Source organism: Haliotis rufescens, unplaced genomic scaffold (genome assembly GCF_023055435.1).
Source record: "Haliotis rufescens isolate VD_foot unplaced genomic scaffold, xgHalRufe1.0.p SCAF_4, whole genome shotgun sequence".
Lineage (NCBI taxonomy): Eukaryota > Metazoa > Mollusca > Gastropoda > Lepetellida > Haliotidae > Haliotis > Haliotis rufescens.
Window position 1 is genome coordinate 32,890,362 of NW_025964112.1, and position 17,534 is coordinate 32,907,895.

The 17,534-nt window shown below is 37.8% G+C and overlaps 1 protein-coding gene and 1 long non-coding RNA gene across 7 annotated transcripts in view; one reads left to right on the forward strand and one right to left on the reverse strand.

Moving 5' to 3' along the window:
* Nucleotides 1–17,534, reverse strand: part of LOC124152171 (supervillin-like) — a 180,564-nt gene that overhangs the window by 80,188 nt on the left and 82,842 nt on the right. For all 6 annotated transcript variants that reach the window (XM_046524995.2, XM_046524998.2, XM_046524997.2 and 3 more), the window contains exon 5: nucleotides 15,991–16,466. In XM_046524995.2, coding sequence (XP_046380951.2) covers nucleotides 15,991–16,466 — 476 coding nt within the window. The remainder of the gene's footprint in view (nucleotides 1–15,990; nucleotides 16,467–17,534) is intronic.
* Nucleotides 3,636–7,865, forward strand: LOC125372438. Its single transcript, XR_007218136.1, has 3 exons — nucleotides 3,636–7,177; nucleotides 7,518–7,578; nucleotides 7,823–7,865. It is a non-coding gene; the product is annotated as an uncharacterized LOC125372438 (long non-coding RNA).

The window sequence follows — 17,534 nt, forward strand, 5'->3', positions numbered from 1 at the left end:
GGTCGTTCATCTGTCGTGTCCTAACGTGGACTTGAAATGCATTGGCTACTTGCCGGGTGGTTTCTCCAGCTTGCAATAGTCCAAGGGCTTTGTGTCGCTGATTTCTTGGCATGTGGTAGCAATTCAATAACGAATGAATGTTATCCGATCTAGGTGGATTTTTATAGGGCAAGAAATGGGGGAACGCATGTGCATTTCAATTTGCACGGAATTAATGTGCATTGGGTTTACCATGGCCATTGCCGTGATGCGTTTTGGCAAACGGTTTTACTGTCATCTGCTTTGGGTTTTTCCATCAAATTTCATTTTTCCGGACAAGGTAATGTTAAATTTTAGAAAATTTAACAAAAATTACCTTGATATTTAATTGACAACTTTTCATGCAATGTTACTAGGGGTGATGTTTCTTTTGCGATTCAGTATATATTGATTATATCTTCACTACCGTTTTGAAGGCTCTCCTACTCGATAGAAGTACTACTATCCTAATGATGTCTTCACTACTGTTTTGAAGGCTCTCCTACCCTATAGAAGACTCTACCACCCAAAAGAAGGCTCTACTACTCGAAAGAAGGCTCTACTACCCTATTTGATGGCTTTACTACCCAAACAATTGCTCTACAGCCCCTATCGAGGTCAAAGAGGTTTCTTTCATGGTTTTATTGTTGTAATTACTCATATATATAGATTATGGTAAAATATTCTACATAAATTATTTGATGATTTCTCAGAAACATACATCATCTTTGTACAGAGAATTCAATAGATGTCTCTTTTGGACATGTTTCCTGAGAACTTTAGGTGATTAATCTTTCCACAGAATACAATAATAACTACTAATTAATCATCATAAATGACCAACCATGAGACAAGGGACCTTATGGGTGAAAAATCACATTTTGACTTTTCATTATATTTTAAAACTACAGCATCTTCGGAACACAAAAATACAATTCACAAGCTTCAATTTGTTACATCATAGCATAATTGTAACCTAACACCCATAAAGTCCCTTTTCTTCTGATGGGTCACATATGATAAACAACAATACCGATAATGGTTTTTTTCTTTCGACTTCCTACGCTGACATTTCCATTCTTCAGACTTCTTGTAGCATATAAAAGGTAACCATTATCAAATCATACAACAAGGAATTCAAAACTCAACTCAAATTATGTTTTTATTTCCCTAATTTAAGAAACAGATTAATGAGATGATAACGACATAAAATCTTTTGCTGACAGATGCCCTACAATCTCAACCCACAATGTTTACATATAAACATCCTCAGTATGACGTTACTTCTTCTAATACAGAAACTCGATTGCAGCGAATATTATTCATGACCTTACACAATTAGCTGTAACAAAATAGCTTTTGATATTTATATGTTTGTTTGAGACATTACACAAATCACATCTGCACATCAAACAGTGATCATAAAACAAGGCAATATTTACATCCTGAAATGCTGTCTCGATCACTGGGACTGAGCACATTGGACATTTCAGGCCTTTTAGAGGCATTATATTTGTTACAGAAACAAAGAAATTTTGCCATCTGTGTCTCATATGCTCTTCCTAAGGGATATTAATTCTTATCATAATCAGGGAATGTCTTGATGACATCTGTCTGCTAGATGAACATGGTATCTGACTGCAGGAAGGGATTAGGACAATGAAAGGTGTGTCACAGAAATTAATTCTAAACCACACCTACAGCTTTGTAAATATCACAGTATGTCATAATATTCTCCTGGCACAATGGAGATGAAACTGTTGATAACAAAGGACAAGCTGTAATTAATATTTAACTTGAATAAGGCTGTATATCTGTCAGCGGACATGATACTACCCATGTTGTCTCTCAACATGGACAGACAGGGACGCCTCAACAAACATGACAGGGATTTAGATAAAGAAATGAGTAAGACTCACCTTGTCGGGCTGAGAGAGTGGTATATTCCCTTTTAGACAACATGTTGTAATATGACATGTTCGTCTCACGCGTACATATCCCTGTGTAGCTTGTGCATATCACTGGAACATAACTAGTTCCATGGGCAGTCTTGAGCCCACCCCAGTGCAGGCTGTTCCACCTCACTGACTACAGCACAATTGTCTCTTTCTGTGCCGAGGCACAACAACAGCCAAGAGGGGTTGTTACCACTGCTGTATTGTCCACTGTAACTGATCGCAAGGCTGGACCCTGGGGAGGATGGATCTTTCCTTGATTCACCAACAGTGAATTATTAACAGGTTGGCAATTTACCCTCAAATTTGGGTGAAATCCAAAAGTCTAGTCCGTGTGGTTGTGGATGACTCAACCTTGTCTTTGTCACGTTGGTGTCGGTGAATCCCACAACAGATGCTTTCAATGCAGTATGATCAATACATCCTCACATGTACTAAGTGAGCAGGAAAGCGATACAGAAAAAACAAATTCTCCAATCACTGTCCTGCTGTCGTGACACTAATCCAGGTATGAAATGAAAAATGTCCAGACCTGTTGACTCCTTGTATAGGATCTTATTTCAAATAAATTTTCCAGCAACTTGTGAAAGTAACTGGATTGAAATGACCATCCTTAAATGTAGAGGCAGTGTGCCTTGGTAAGATGAACTCTGACTTATGGCCCCACAAAGGATCCGATTTTCATGAAATGAAATTTGTGAGTGATTAATGATGTTGTCACCTGAATGCGAACATTTGCTTAATGCCCAAGCGTGCGTCTGTCACAACATTAACTGAACTTGTCATGCTTCAGTGCTTCAATAGAGCTTGCCTACATCTTGCAACATACAACAGGATATACAAAGGAGTGTGCTCACACTCACGTCACAATTTAGCTGTCAGTTAAGAAACTACCAGAAAAATACTCAACTGTCTTATTCAGACTGAGATAATGCAAAGTGACACCTATGTTAACGACTGTTTAGTCTCTAGTAAGTTCATGAAATCAGGACTTCACACTCATTAAATTTGATACATGTACATGCATGACATCCAATGTCAGGAAACACATGTGATCAAGCAAGGAGTGTCTTCAAGGAAGTCACAAAAAATTAACATGTACTGTTTGGGCCAAATCCTTAGCAATGACACAAAATACATGTGTTATAAGATAACTCCATCACATGTAGCATCCAGTGAGCAACTGAACAACTCCTTTCGTGAAACTAACAATTCAGCTCAAGTCACGTCTTCACCTCCCTGTATTTGGTGACAGCACGGCATACGTCTACTCACATACCTACCAGCAGGTAGACAGTCAATAAAAGCCACAGTCCCTTTCCAGCTCTGCATAAAGGTCTGATACGGCTATTTACGATGAATACAGCATACAAATCACACCAACACTTTTCATCCTCTTTGAAATACAACCCGCTTTCAAATAACTTTCTCGTCTTGAAAATTAGTCCCTCTTTGAAGACAGAACTCACAGGATCATTCACCTCTTCAATTTGAATCCAGGCCAATTATTTCATTTTCAAAGCTTTCCATATAACATATGCCACTTTCAATTACGTAGCCATGTGTAAGACTATGCTGAGGAAGTGTATGTCTCCAGTGTATGACCCTGTACAGCTGCCTTTCGTTCGGAGTTGTTTGGAGTTTCACCTCCCTGGCTATCTCGGAACAGCCAGCAAAGTTTATAAGTCATAACTTTTCCAATTATGCAACACTCTATCCACCCATTTTCAAGTGCAAACTCAGTATCTGATCCTCTGAAATAAACATGTGTAGTTGGCAATAGTCTTTCTGTCAAGTAGACCTGTGTCAAATTAACAAAAAATATTTCAAATTTGTGCAGACTGAATGTTTACATTTTCGCCTGGCCTCATTCAAGGCTTGTGAGCTTTATGCTGATAAACCGAAGAAAAGACGCCAAACAGGGCTTCTTTATTCAAGTCCCTATTAATGTCGCTCCAGAAGCATGCAAACAATATGTGTGTCGTCCCTCTTTGGGTTGGTGAAAAAGACGATGTGTGCCCGCACTCATCCTCAACCCCTCCCTCAATACCCAGCTCAGGAGCTCCTATCTAGATCCATAAACCAACACTACATTCAATATAGATAGAAAGCTAAAAGTTTCTGTCAACAACAAGTCCAATCCGTGTCTATTGCACTCAATTTCAGATTCGAGTACCACATCTCTGGGTAATATATGTATGAGGCCTTCTCCAATATTGAGAAACTTCCAAAGGCTTCATTGATATGTGTCAAACACTCACAAGGCCATATCACACTATGTTTGCCAGGTAAAATATGGTATAATATCCAAGACATGAATGGGGGTGTGGTTACTTATACCTTTGGGTTCATTGTATTGAATACGCTCAGGTCAAAAAAAAAAGGAAAAAAAAATAATTCTGTTCAGTATTTTTCAACATCCAACATCATCTAAAGGCACGAGTTCACCACCAAACAGACGTGTATAGCACGTTTCATCTAAAAATATTGTGACATGCATGCACATGTGGATGTGTTGGTATCTTGTTCATGTCTTGTGTGTGCATACTGGTCCAGTCTGACTAAAAGTCCCAGTCTGCTGACACCATGACACAGTTTACCATGGACACCTCACTCAGACACAGCATACTGACTCCATAATCATCAGTCCATGTTTTATCCACTTATAAATGTTGAGCGCCAGTCAGGGTAACAACAAGAGCCATCTTTTAAAGTCTTTTGTGGCGGGGGCTTGAACCACCAAACTTCCAATCTCCATGCAGACGTTGCATGTCCACTAGACCACTTCCTCTAACTAACTGAATATGCATACTAAGAACTGTGTGTGTTTTATGTCAGCAAGCTGTAGAATTATCTGCAAATCCAAAGTTGTACACACATTGTACCCATGGGAGGAATAAAACCCAGGTCTTCAGCATGAGAAGAAAACACTTTAACCATTTGGCTGTCCCACTCCTTATACAACACAGAGTAACAGACAAGGTGATTGTGTTTTTATTGATTCCTAAACCTTATAAATGAACTTTTATTGATGTGCCCATGTCATTGTTATGGATATCAGGTTGAAGTGAAACACATATCATTGATAAGTGGAGCGTATCTTGTTTGTGGTCAGTGAGTGCACTTGTTCAAATGAGAGTTAAGCTCATCTACAACTCTGGCTTTACCTATATAAAGTTGGCAATAGGTAGATACATCTCTCCAAGCTCAGTCACAAAGAACACTGTTTGTGTAGGATAATTGAACACTGCATGACGTCTGGGACTAAACCTGTATAGAATTCAGCAATAATACTGATGAAAATGGGGCAGTCAACAGCCAATAAAATCCGCGTCAGCGTTGTAAATGTTTTGAAGCGTAGTACTTGTGTTATAATGACAACATTTAAATGCCTTGTGTCAACTCAGGGGTTATGCGACAAGGGTTTTGTACTCGAAAGTATATTGGAATGCTTATGCCACGTACATTATGAAGAAGTCTGTCGTTCAAACTCCCAGTTGTGCAGTGACACATTTAATATACTGTCCTGTGTAAGTTATATTGCAAATATGTGTGAATTAATTAGTTTGCTTGTGTTACTTGATGTAAAGAGGAAGGTATTCCTATCCTAGAGTCACTAACACACCAGAAATCCTAAACATTCAGAGTGAGTGAGTTGGTTGTAACATCGCTATGAACTGTATTCCTCAATGTGTGAGAAAAGCCAAAAGTAAAGCATGTCTCAGACATTTACCACTTTGGTGAAACCAACGAGCATGGTTATGGTGTGGACAAACCTAGAAACATAATCCGAGCCAACCAAGATTCGAACAATCATAGGTTTCTTTTGTGCCCAGAGGACGCAACACTGCACAGTAAATTGCGGCTCCCTAGACGACTGTGCCCCGTGCCCTCTTCAAGTGCACACAAAACCTAAAATTATAGTCACAGACTAATGTTTTTCCCCAACCCATTTACAGTCCTGGAACATGGAGGTAATAAGAGCTATCTTCAAATGAATTTCTTTCAATGCAAGCATCATATGTTCTGTCAGTTTTTAAGGAATAAATGAATAAGAGAGTTCTACATCCTGACTCTTTCACCAATATTAATAGAAAATCCATAGCTGCATGTTAAGTTGCTCCCAGTTTCCAAATGAACTGGATTCTTTAACAAATCATACTCTTGAACACTGTTCAACAGATCAAAATAGTGACTTCTCCACTGTCACTCCAGAATGATCGCAGTCACGTATCATGCCAACTTTGTTCGATGCCACACAGCAATAGTCAAGCCATATGACGTTAGACAGTGAACAATTGAATCTGGACACAAGAAACCAGTTATTGATATTATGAGCAACATTCAATGTTGATGACATGCAGTCAACCAAGCCACTGAGCTTGACCACCCAATCCATTTCATCAACAATTATACAGGCAATGTTGAAGGTATCCTGTGGGCTTGCAGACCTTATGTGTTTACATACAAGTCCTTGTGGGCTTGTAGATGTTTTAGGTTAACCCTTTCGCCCCGACTGCCCGATTTATCGGGCAGCATAAACCGTGTCCCAGTACCCGGCTGCCCGAAAAATTGGGCGGCTACTGTCCAAGCCCCACACACGGCTGCCCGATAAATCGGGTGGCACGACCGTGTTTACAAAATCGCTCTTTCTACTTCTTTTCTCGTGTGTAATCTCGTTCTAAATATGGAAACGAGATCTACACATAATGACACGTCATTCGATGGAATTTCCCAGTCTTTTTGGCGCGAAAATCGCGGATATGTCACCTGTTTTCCCGACAGGTATTTTTCTCGCTTGAATCGTAAATCTAGCGTAATGGCGGTCAACTACAATTCGGATAGCGATCAGATGACTAACAACGACTCTATCGGGAATAAAAATGTGTTTGATTTGAATAATTTACGCGAAGGGGAAAGGGAATTTCGCGAATATTTTGGTGAAGATTTTGACGGTTTCGACGAGGTGTCCCCCCCCCGCCAACTTTCAAGAATGGGAGTGGCAGAGGGACCACAACGGTGGAGACATGAGGGATTTTGAAGAGGCGACCGGACTCAAGATTATATATTGACACGGTGAGTGAAGTATCGTGCTATTGATTTTTTCCAACTGTTTTACAATGATTCTGTGTTTGAACAGATTATCAGTGCAATGAATGAGAATGCAGCCTACAGGTGAACGAGCGATCACAACAACAACAAAGGTGAGTGGCATGACGTATCTCTTTCTTTTTTTTAAAATTTAATTTTCTGATCGCAATCCGAATTGTAGTTTGCCGGTTTGTCGTATGTCCTTATATTTCGCTCAATTTGAATAAAATTTATTTCCATATTCATGTTTGTTTTCTTGTTTTTTACATCTTAATTTAAATTTTAGTAACTGTAATAATTATTTATCTATTAATTGATGTAATAAAGTACTGATTTAATTTATTATGCAATTGTAAATAGCAGTGTATTGTAAATATGTTATCACAACTTGTATATTTGCAGAACTTGAATTTACGACCTTTCTGTCCTTTTACAATCTTTCCCTCCTTTCAGATCAATCTGTGATATCTTCTCTGTGATGTCATTCTTATAGTAGCTGTGGTTCAATGTTCAGGTAATGTGATAAATTACTATTTAAAAACTTAAAAACTTAATTTTTGTTTCAAATCCTGAAAAAGAACAAAATAAATCAAATATTTGTGTTTTTACCTGTGTTAACGAGTTTACCTGCCTTAACAAGTTTACCTGTGTTAACGAGTTTACCTAAGAGGCTGTAAGTGTATCATAAGTAATATGTGACATCAGTATAGAAAACAAAGTCAGTACCAAGAGTTGTAAACTTGTTTATTTGTTTACAGATGTGCATGAAGAGAATTTACCTGTAATACCTGGGATTACCTGTGCCGTCCAAGATGACAAGACCACTGTGTTATGTTTACCTTGTATCTGTGATTTATTTTTGTGATTTTTAATACAATTTGAGCCAAAATTCATTGTCTGTTTTCATTTTTTCAGTGTTTTCAAGTTTTATTTCACTTGTAAACACCTGTAATTAGAAAATAACAAAGGTTAAAGACAATAAAAACAAAGAATATTACAGTATACTTAATCCTCTTTACAATGGTATATGAAAAATTTATATTAAAAGCAAGTTTCTGGTAGAAAAAGTGCATCAAAAATGATAGTGTGATTTTCCATAATACTGCCAGGGAGGCCAGTGTGCAGGCCTTGTGAGTGTCAGGGACTGCAGGGTTTCAAGGGACATAACTCTGGGGCAGCCAGGGATGAAAGAGTTAATGTGCACGGCTGATCATGATCAGTTGGTAGGGACCTAGTCATACCCAGAACTGGGGACATACAGCTCTCACACCAAGTCACTAAGCAGGCATGCCCTGATCGATCTTACATGCACAACATGTTCAATACTTTTATTACTTTAAAACAGTTAATAATTTATGGACACCTCTGGATTCACTAGCAAATTAATATTTTATCTGTATTATCAAACAAAAAAGTCAATAAATGCATAATCTCCAAGTCTATTATACTGTCCCAATAGCTACATGAGGACCTGTCTCAGTGAAGACACGCCCAACAACCAGGAAGGCTAGGCCAATATGCAGTCCCAGCAAGATTAACATAAAAAGCCTGTGTGATCTCAAATGCTATCATGTCTATAAATCTATCAGTTGATGATTGCCCTGTTTACACAGAAACAATGTCTCAGTTGTACACAAGTCACTGTTATTATAACGCCTGTACCTAACCCAAACATGGGCACCAAATAGTGGAGCATCGCTCCCCCTAACATATATAGTGTTTCTGTGACTATTTGAGGAGTTTTACTGCAGCATGTCTGTCAGGGAAATTCCTTGAGCCAAGTATGCTTATGCTGTGTGTCAACTCCAGCCTTAACAACATGATGACAATGTCTGTCCATCCATCAACTTCAGCCTGGTTAAGTCAGTGAGACATAGGCTGCCTTATTAGCCCTACGTAACACAACAAAATGGAACTCAACTCTCCACATTGATCCCTTCAAATCAATATATTTATAACCCATAAGACATTAACTTTTTCTTCACCGGACATGAAGCAAAATATCCTATATGCGCTCTTCTAGTTTCATATTTTTCATGAGAGTTATTTTTCTAATATGATTTTCATGTCTTTGTTAGGGGAGTTTATAATTTGTCAAGCCTAGACTAAAAAGTACAAGAAGGGTTAAGACACACCTGTACAGCATCATGAACCAAGATTGTATTTAAGAGTTAATTTGTTTAAGAATAGCATCTCAGGTGGTCTCTAGCCTAAATCATCCACAGCTTCCCGGTATGCCTAATCAGCCATTTTGTTTTCATACTTATACACATGAAGGAAACCAGTATTATTAATGACTGGTAGAAATATTTTAATCACATCGCTGCAATCTCCCAGGAGGAAAGCCAGTTATCAGTGCATAAAAGAGAGGAAGGAGGCCTGCCAAATTCTCCCTGATTCACCCTCACTTTGGACAGCAATGAGGCTACATCTCACACTCTGGTAAACAATTTAAGAAATTTTGGAGACAAGCTAAATAATTCCACATTTTGTCAATTTTTTCTCTTGGCCCAGTCAGAATCTCCACATTGAGAGCGTTTAGGCATTGCCACATGGTGCTCAGCAGGCAGGAACCACTTTTTATGCATTACTTCCGCAAAAAAAACATGAGATTGATGTCAGACCACAAGCTAGCTGGAGGCAAATGAATGAGAACGCAGCTTGTAGCTGTTTGACCACATTACTCTGTTTGCATTTGTAGTTATCTGGGATAAAAAAAGAATATCCATCTGTAACTGAACCATAAAATTGAAAGTTATGACTAGCTATCTTTGAATACATTAAGATGCTTTAATTCATCCAAGATCATAACATCAATGACCGTACTACAAAGGCATCTCTCAAAGCAGTAAGTGCACATCACAAAACACCTTTCACACTACTCAGGAAAGCTGATGTGAGTGCATGCAGAAAACTGACAAAAACTATACATGTATAAGCAATTAATCATGGCATACAGCATAGGTATATTTTCTTCACTGGTGACAATTTGCAAGATTCATTTTCCAAGTTAGATTCTTCAGTTGAAGCATGTGACGATACCATTGTATGATGACATTATGGCATTCTAAATTAGTTCTTATACAGCTAGTTAAATGCTCCCCAAATATACACAAAGTTTGTTTTCACATTGTCCATATGCTTTCAGATTTGCATGTATTTTGTTAGATTTTAATACCTGAAAATGGATACCACCATCACCATAGGTTGTAAGGGAAATCAAAGCATCATATTCGTGTTGTCTGGTAAGCTCGACCATATTGTTAACAGCGATACACAATAGTTTTAATGGTCAACGTGTTACTCGTTGGGATGATTTGTGGCTCTGTTATCTGCTTCCCCCTTCACAGAGGAGGATCAGATGTCTCTGCAACTTTCATGAAACATGTCTCTCTGTTGAGACAATCACTTACTTGCTGATGACTTCAACATTAGATTACTCTAAATAACCATATTGAAAGAAACTATGTTGAAGTATACAATCACTACACAGGAGCTGGTTTACTGTTTGCATTTACAGAGCAGGAAGAAGGGCAGTCTAGCTGGGGGCAGTGTCAAACAGCATTCTCACTTGTAGAGAGACAGAATGTTCAGTATTGTTCACCACCTTTGAATTTTAATACAAAACACAAGGAAAGCTTGAATAGCTTCAAGACTTTTTTCAAGATGATAAGAACTAACAATGTGTACAATGGACAACTGATGACAACAAAATGTCTTGAAAACATGAACAGAAAAATACATAACAAACATCCTTTGAGAATACACTTATAACATTCATCAACTGACAATTTGTTTTACAAATGTGAAGCCTACTAAATGATCTCCAGTGTCTCCAAACTTCCAAATTTGCTTCTGTCCAAGGGTGTTATTTTGATTGTACCCTATAGGACTGAGGTATTTTGTCTGTATAGAACATAAAGCTTAATTACAGGGCGCAGCCTATCTTTAGTCTGCTAATGTTCCAGACCCCCCTCACTGCCTCCTGTAATCCCAATCAATGAGATTCTAAACCTGGTATAGCCCACCTCAGACAATCTGACCACTACACCTGCTCAACATACAGCCATTCATGCCTGCATCACAACCTCCCTGTTCCACATCAGCCAACCAGCATCAGTATCTTAGCACTATCTACACAGAATGAAAAGAAAACTCCTTTGACAGATGTTCAGTCCTTTTAAATGTAAGAAGTTGAAAATACCATTAACCTAATAATGACATCTATATTTACAAGGTCTAGCTATCTTCATAATACCCATATATGTCAATTTCAAAACTTGTTCATCAGAATGAATTGGGAATCAATTTGAAAAATTGCCATGGAAATGACATATATTTAGTTTATTATTGGAACTTATTCAGCTACATAATTACACACACTGAAACTTTATCCATAAAAACACCTATCACTGCCTGCCTGACCATATAAACACTTTCTTCTTAAAAAGTTTCTGGGGCACCTTTTCAATCATTACTAATTCTGAGCATACTGTGGGTGGGAATTATATCTAAGTATATCAGGCAACAATTAATTCATTATCTGTTCCTAATCCACTTTTACCAAAGGGCAAATACATTATTATGGAGTGGTCTTAGCTGCTTTAACAGAGATCCTCTAGCAATCTCACAGAGAGGGGGTTCCAAGGCCTGCGGCAGTGGGTAGCAAACATAAATCACCATACACTTGACATTTATCTCAATCAAAAATCATTTAGCTAATAAGATAGTTTGTCATGTTTATTTTTGTACAAAAGCATCCCACAGAGATGGGGCTTCTTGCCAATGAGATCCAGGACATCAAAGACAGCTAGGCAAGTTACACTGATAGTGTCGTCCAATCTGTAGGAATATTACTGATAGTATATCACTGCACTGATGTACTCTATGCACAGAGAGATGTCAGTGTAAGGCAGAAGGGTATTCCATGGCCTAGTCATATGGCTAAAGACTACTTTGACATAACTAACATTTCAGACACAAGCTCTATAAATACCAACTACGTACTACTGCTATAGCACATTGAATGTCTCATAGATTTGCGCTATGAAATGTTTTTTGTGAAGCATTACTACCTGTGTATATATGCATTTCTCAAGTAGCTTAAAAGAATATAATAAATTCAATGTTTAGGAATAAAACATAACATGGATAGTGTCCGACAGCAACTTACTTATGTTTTCCATCTATACACAGGCTCATGGAATAGTGTCATTGCCTGACAGACATTGGACTGTACAGCTGATTAATTTTACTTGATGATATTGTGTGCAGGATCTGTTATGTAAATCATCAAAATACTGACATTTGCGACTGGCAATAACCAAGTTTACTTGATACTTCTATTTCATCAAGCATTCTGCATAACTTGATTAAATTACCTGTTGAAAAGGAAAAATACTGATGTCAAGAACAAATTTGTTTTTTTTTTAGTAGTTTAAAAAAAAAACAATAAATGTCTACCTTCTACCTTCTAGGCAAACAGAAACTCAAAAAGATTTTGATAACCAAATAACAGTTTAACAATCTCTTCATCACTTTTATCCATGTAAGTTAGCTGCCTAAAAAGATGTTACATAACAAAACACATTGAACCATCCTCAAACTCACTGAGGCCATGACAGCACCCCAAACTCCCATTCTACTTTTCCAGAAAGCAACAACAAACAGATCAAGCCATTGTGTTTAGTCTGGCGAGGGTCCTGGAAACAATAGCCTTGAAGACAACACACCACACGACATGGCTGGCTGGCAGGAGTCTGTGAATATTCCCTCAGAGATTAGAGTCTGGGACAGAACATCATGACTTCATACGCAGTTGCCCAACAGACTTACATGTTACGCCTAATTCACCCCACAGGGCAAGTGATCCGCTGTAAATTATTTTCTTATAGTTATACAGCTCAGCTAGGAGTGTACAAAATCATTCTCTGTCAGTGAAATAAAGTTTAAGTAATTGAACAAATAAACATTTACTAGTGCTTTAGATAATATCCTATCCATGGCAAAAATATACTGAAACATAATTTTTCAGGTTTCCAAATGTTGGTATGTTTGTGGGAGAACAAACAACCCGGGATTAAACATAATGAAAAATGAGCTCTCAAAATGCCAGACTCTTTACCTCCTAGGAGAACAAGCCAGTTATGAACATTTAGTCCCTTACATAATCATATTAATAGATACTATCTTCAAAAATTATATATGTAAATAAGGTAGAATTGTGTCATTAGTCTAGGAGAAGCCATATCTTATAAATTGCAGCCTTTCAGTGTGTTGGCCAAAACAGATGATGTGGAACGTCTATAATGGCATGAAAGGGGAAATAATTACGAATAATGAACTGTCGAAAAACAGAGTGAAAATTCATATGTTTAATCCCGGATTAGTTGCTCTCTTGAAAAGAGAAACCGGTCAGCATTTAGAAAATCACATTTTCATTATGTTTTCATACGTTCTGGTTGTCTTGTTGCGAAAACATGCCTGCTGAGCTAAGGATATAGGCAGAGTCGGTGTTGATGTAACTTAACATTTCTAAAGTACCTGCAAAAATATCCAAACAAAACTGTTGGCCTCCCTCAACTTCTATTGAATCTAACACTACACAGCATACATTCCAAAACATACTCTATTCTTGTGACCTTATGTTTATATACTGACAATAACACACTGACCACAATACATCCTCTCACACGATGACATATCAACTAAATCACTATCTACAAAGCGACCCCATGTATAAGACAACACCCCTGTACAAGCCTTTAAAATCGATGCTAATATATATATACCACGTCTATAAAGCGAAATGGAATGAAGCACGTCACCAGCGCATACACAATCCCTACATTTGCAATAAAAACGTGTTTGTCTTCCGCAGAAAAAAATACATTGTATCCCTTCAGCGAATTCAGGGACATGAACAGATCATAACAATTAAACTTGGTCAATAGAAATTTAAAATTTGAGATAAAAAACACAAGACATGAAGATTGACCGATTAAATTGTATTTCCTGTTCTGATAGGCATTGTTTTATACGCAGAGATTAAGATTACCGTGTATATTTTCTCGTAAAAACTAAGCCATAAGTAGCAATCAGCTGTACACGTTTCTCGGAATCTACTGGTGATTTGGTTAATAATTTTTACCCAATAACATAACTTTAAAGGATTTTGATACAATGATTGAAAGAATTGTATCTAAAACTATTATTTATTCCAATATCCTATTATTTTAGTAGTATTTTTATATATATATTCAAAATAAATTAAGAACCATAAGCATGGCACTTTGGTACAGCTGATCGCTGATCGCATGGACAATTTGACCAATCACTGTCAGGCTCCCGCGCTCGCGATAGTGAAAACTTTATGTTGACATATAATAGTCAAACTACAACAAATATGACTTTCAGCGAGTCTAAGTATGGCATTTATGATATGTATATCCATTCTCTATCCACTAAAGTTTGTTTCAATTAAGACATCGATCAATAGCGGTAATATGACTGTGGCTGCTGTTAATAATGGTGAGTCGTGTGATCTTCGATCACTTCACATACAATTTCGCCAAAATGAATATTAACAGTATTGAATGAAATTTTGAATAAAAATAACAAAATTAATAAAATAGATTACAAACGTAAGTCCAGATATATAATGAACACTTTTTATAACCAGACAGTATAACTACATGATTAGTTTGCGTACTTCAGTATGCATTTGTTGACATGATATTTCTGGTGTTACATGCTCACAGTAATGTCTTTGTGTTGGGGGGAAAAAAACATCAAAACTTTTCAACCCTGTGTATAAGACGATCACCCTTGAAAGCCCCCTAATTCTAGGTACGAAAAACTCACCTTATACACAGCACTATACGGTATATAATACACTTGACATTATGACAAGACATTCTTCTGGAGCTTTTTGTACACAAAATTAAAAAAAATAGCAAAAGGAAAAAGGAAAACTGCTTGAGTCTTCTGTAAACACATGCATGCATCTTATTGATAATCTAGTTACATGTACCCACTCAGTTCCCAGTTCCATGAAACTCTAGCCTATGGGAAACTACATCAGATTCAAAGAATGTACAATGCCTGGGAGATGAGAATAAGACAGATGAAAACAGCTGTGGAGGTTTCCTTCCTGGATTTTCCTTCAACATAAAGCCATTTCCCTTCTGTAATATCAGGTAACCTGAATGTGCTGCACAATCTCTCTGATAAAGGAGCAGCATATGCCCTTCACACATTACTAGGCTGATGCTCTTTACTTGAGTGTTGTTTTTTACACCATGTAAAGGAATTTATTTCTAATTATAACATAATCCTGATAATGAAATTAGCATGCGGTACTTATGCTTGATAGTCAACATGTCAGAGGTGGGATGCTGCTAACCTAAACAAATGCACAATGTAAGTAAAGTGTTGAAGCTGATAATAAAGATGGCTCCCGATTCTGGGCTGGATGGCTTCAGGTTGTGTCCTGAGTTTTATGAGCAAGGCATCTGTGCATAATTACTCCTGTATTCCTGGAGAGTAATGGTTCATGAAATTTCTCCAACAGACAGTGAAAGCAAAAAAAGCATTCAAGCATGTGGGAGATGAAATTCTATCTTCACATGCTGACAATGTATGTGACATTTCAAAACATATATATTGATGGGAGTCTCAGAGATGTTCTTTTTTCATCATCTTCAAAGGCAACTGACTATTTCGTCAAAGACTGACTTTAAGGAAATGGTAAATCACAAGTAGCACAAAAACAAACTTAAACTACTGTTCTCAGTTTCAATAAGTTAACACTAGTAGGAATCTCATATCACTTACTGTCATCCTCATGTCTGTTGAGAAAAACAAACCTAAACTACTGTTCTCAGTTTCAATAAGTTAACACTAGTAGGAATCTCATATCACTTACTGTCATCCTCATGTCTGTTGAGACAGGACTTGCGTAGAGCACTTTTGTCTTTCCGAACTTTTCGTCTAACAGGTTCTGTACTTGATGGAGCAGACGGGGCTGTTTCAAACATACTTTCACTCTCCGTTGATCCTGGTAAACTATCCGAATCCTTAACAGCCTGTGCATTTCTTGTAATAAAGCGTCTCCGTTTCTCTGACCTGTCCCTGTTTGTATAATCATCCACATGGCGTGTATCGAACTCAGACCTCCGCAGTCCTAGAGCTGACTTTCTCATTTGTGTATCCGAAGATTCAGAACCACCTGAAGATTCAAACTCATCCAATATATCTGTCACCTGTAATTCCAAGTTATTATTTTCACCTTGAAGGTTATCAGAGGAATTGTGCGTCTGCTTCCTCACAGCAGATGTCACTGAAGAGAATTTGTCATCTGCAGCAGCCCCCTCCTCAGTTGCATCCACCTCCTTTGACAGCCTGCAAAATAGAACAAAAACTTTTACAAGATGTCCTGAACATTCCTTCAGTGCAAACATAAAAAATATCCGGTTCTCTAGTTTCAAACAAAAACATAATTACAGTGTGTCTGCTGGAGGTCATATCAGGTGGCCATGTGTAGTCTGCCACTTCCTCCCAGTCCACAGCTCAGCTACAGTTTCTTAATCGGCAGCTCTACTTCTAACAGTTTCTCTCCCCTAACAATCAACCACCATTGAAAGTGCAGCTCAATCTCACATTTTCTGACAGATGGAAAAAGCATTGAAAGGAAAACTTGAGATATTTGCTCATTCCACTAGTTAGTGGGAACTAGTCCAAAATCATCCGCCCCTCATCTTCGCAGGGGAACATTATTTCTGTCTGTACCTAAACAATCTGAGTGGAGGGAACCCTCTTCATAACAGTCGCATCCTATCTCACTCAACACTGCCTCAGACAACCACCAACATTCAGGTGTTTATTATCCAATATCATAGGATGACAGATCTCAAAAACAACACTCTCACTTTGGCCTGTTATTATCAGCCTCCCCATCTTAGATTCTTGTTCTCCCCATTCAGCCATGGGCATCTGACAGTATGATTCATGGAATCAGTGAATTAGAAGTGCCATATTGCAACGTGATAGGCATCGACATGACAGATTTATATAATGTTCAGCTTTGGAAATATGTCATTATACATTCAACCACTGGAAATATTGGATAAAGTTTGTATTTATTATTTCCTGTTCTTCTGTAAACCAACATCTTAAAAAACTCAAAATGTGAACAGCTCATGAAATTAGTCAACATCTAATAATTTCTGCAATCACTTCAAAGCCACGTTCCAACATGACACAGAGACCACAAATTCCATGGCACAATAAATAGAGAGACTGAAACAGAGAACATGAATGTTAACATGCTTGCTCTTTTGCCGAGTTTATATCGCCAAATGATAGGAGAGAATGCAAGTTTGTTATCCCGTGTGAAGCTCCTCAAAGTGACAGTGGAGTAAGTTATTGGCTGAGAGGTGGCAGTAAAGTGATCATAGTGCACAAGACAGC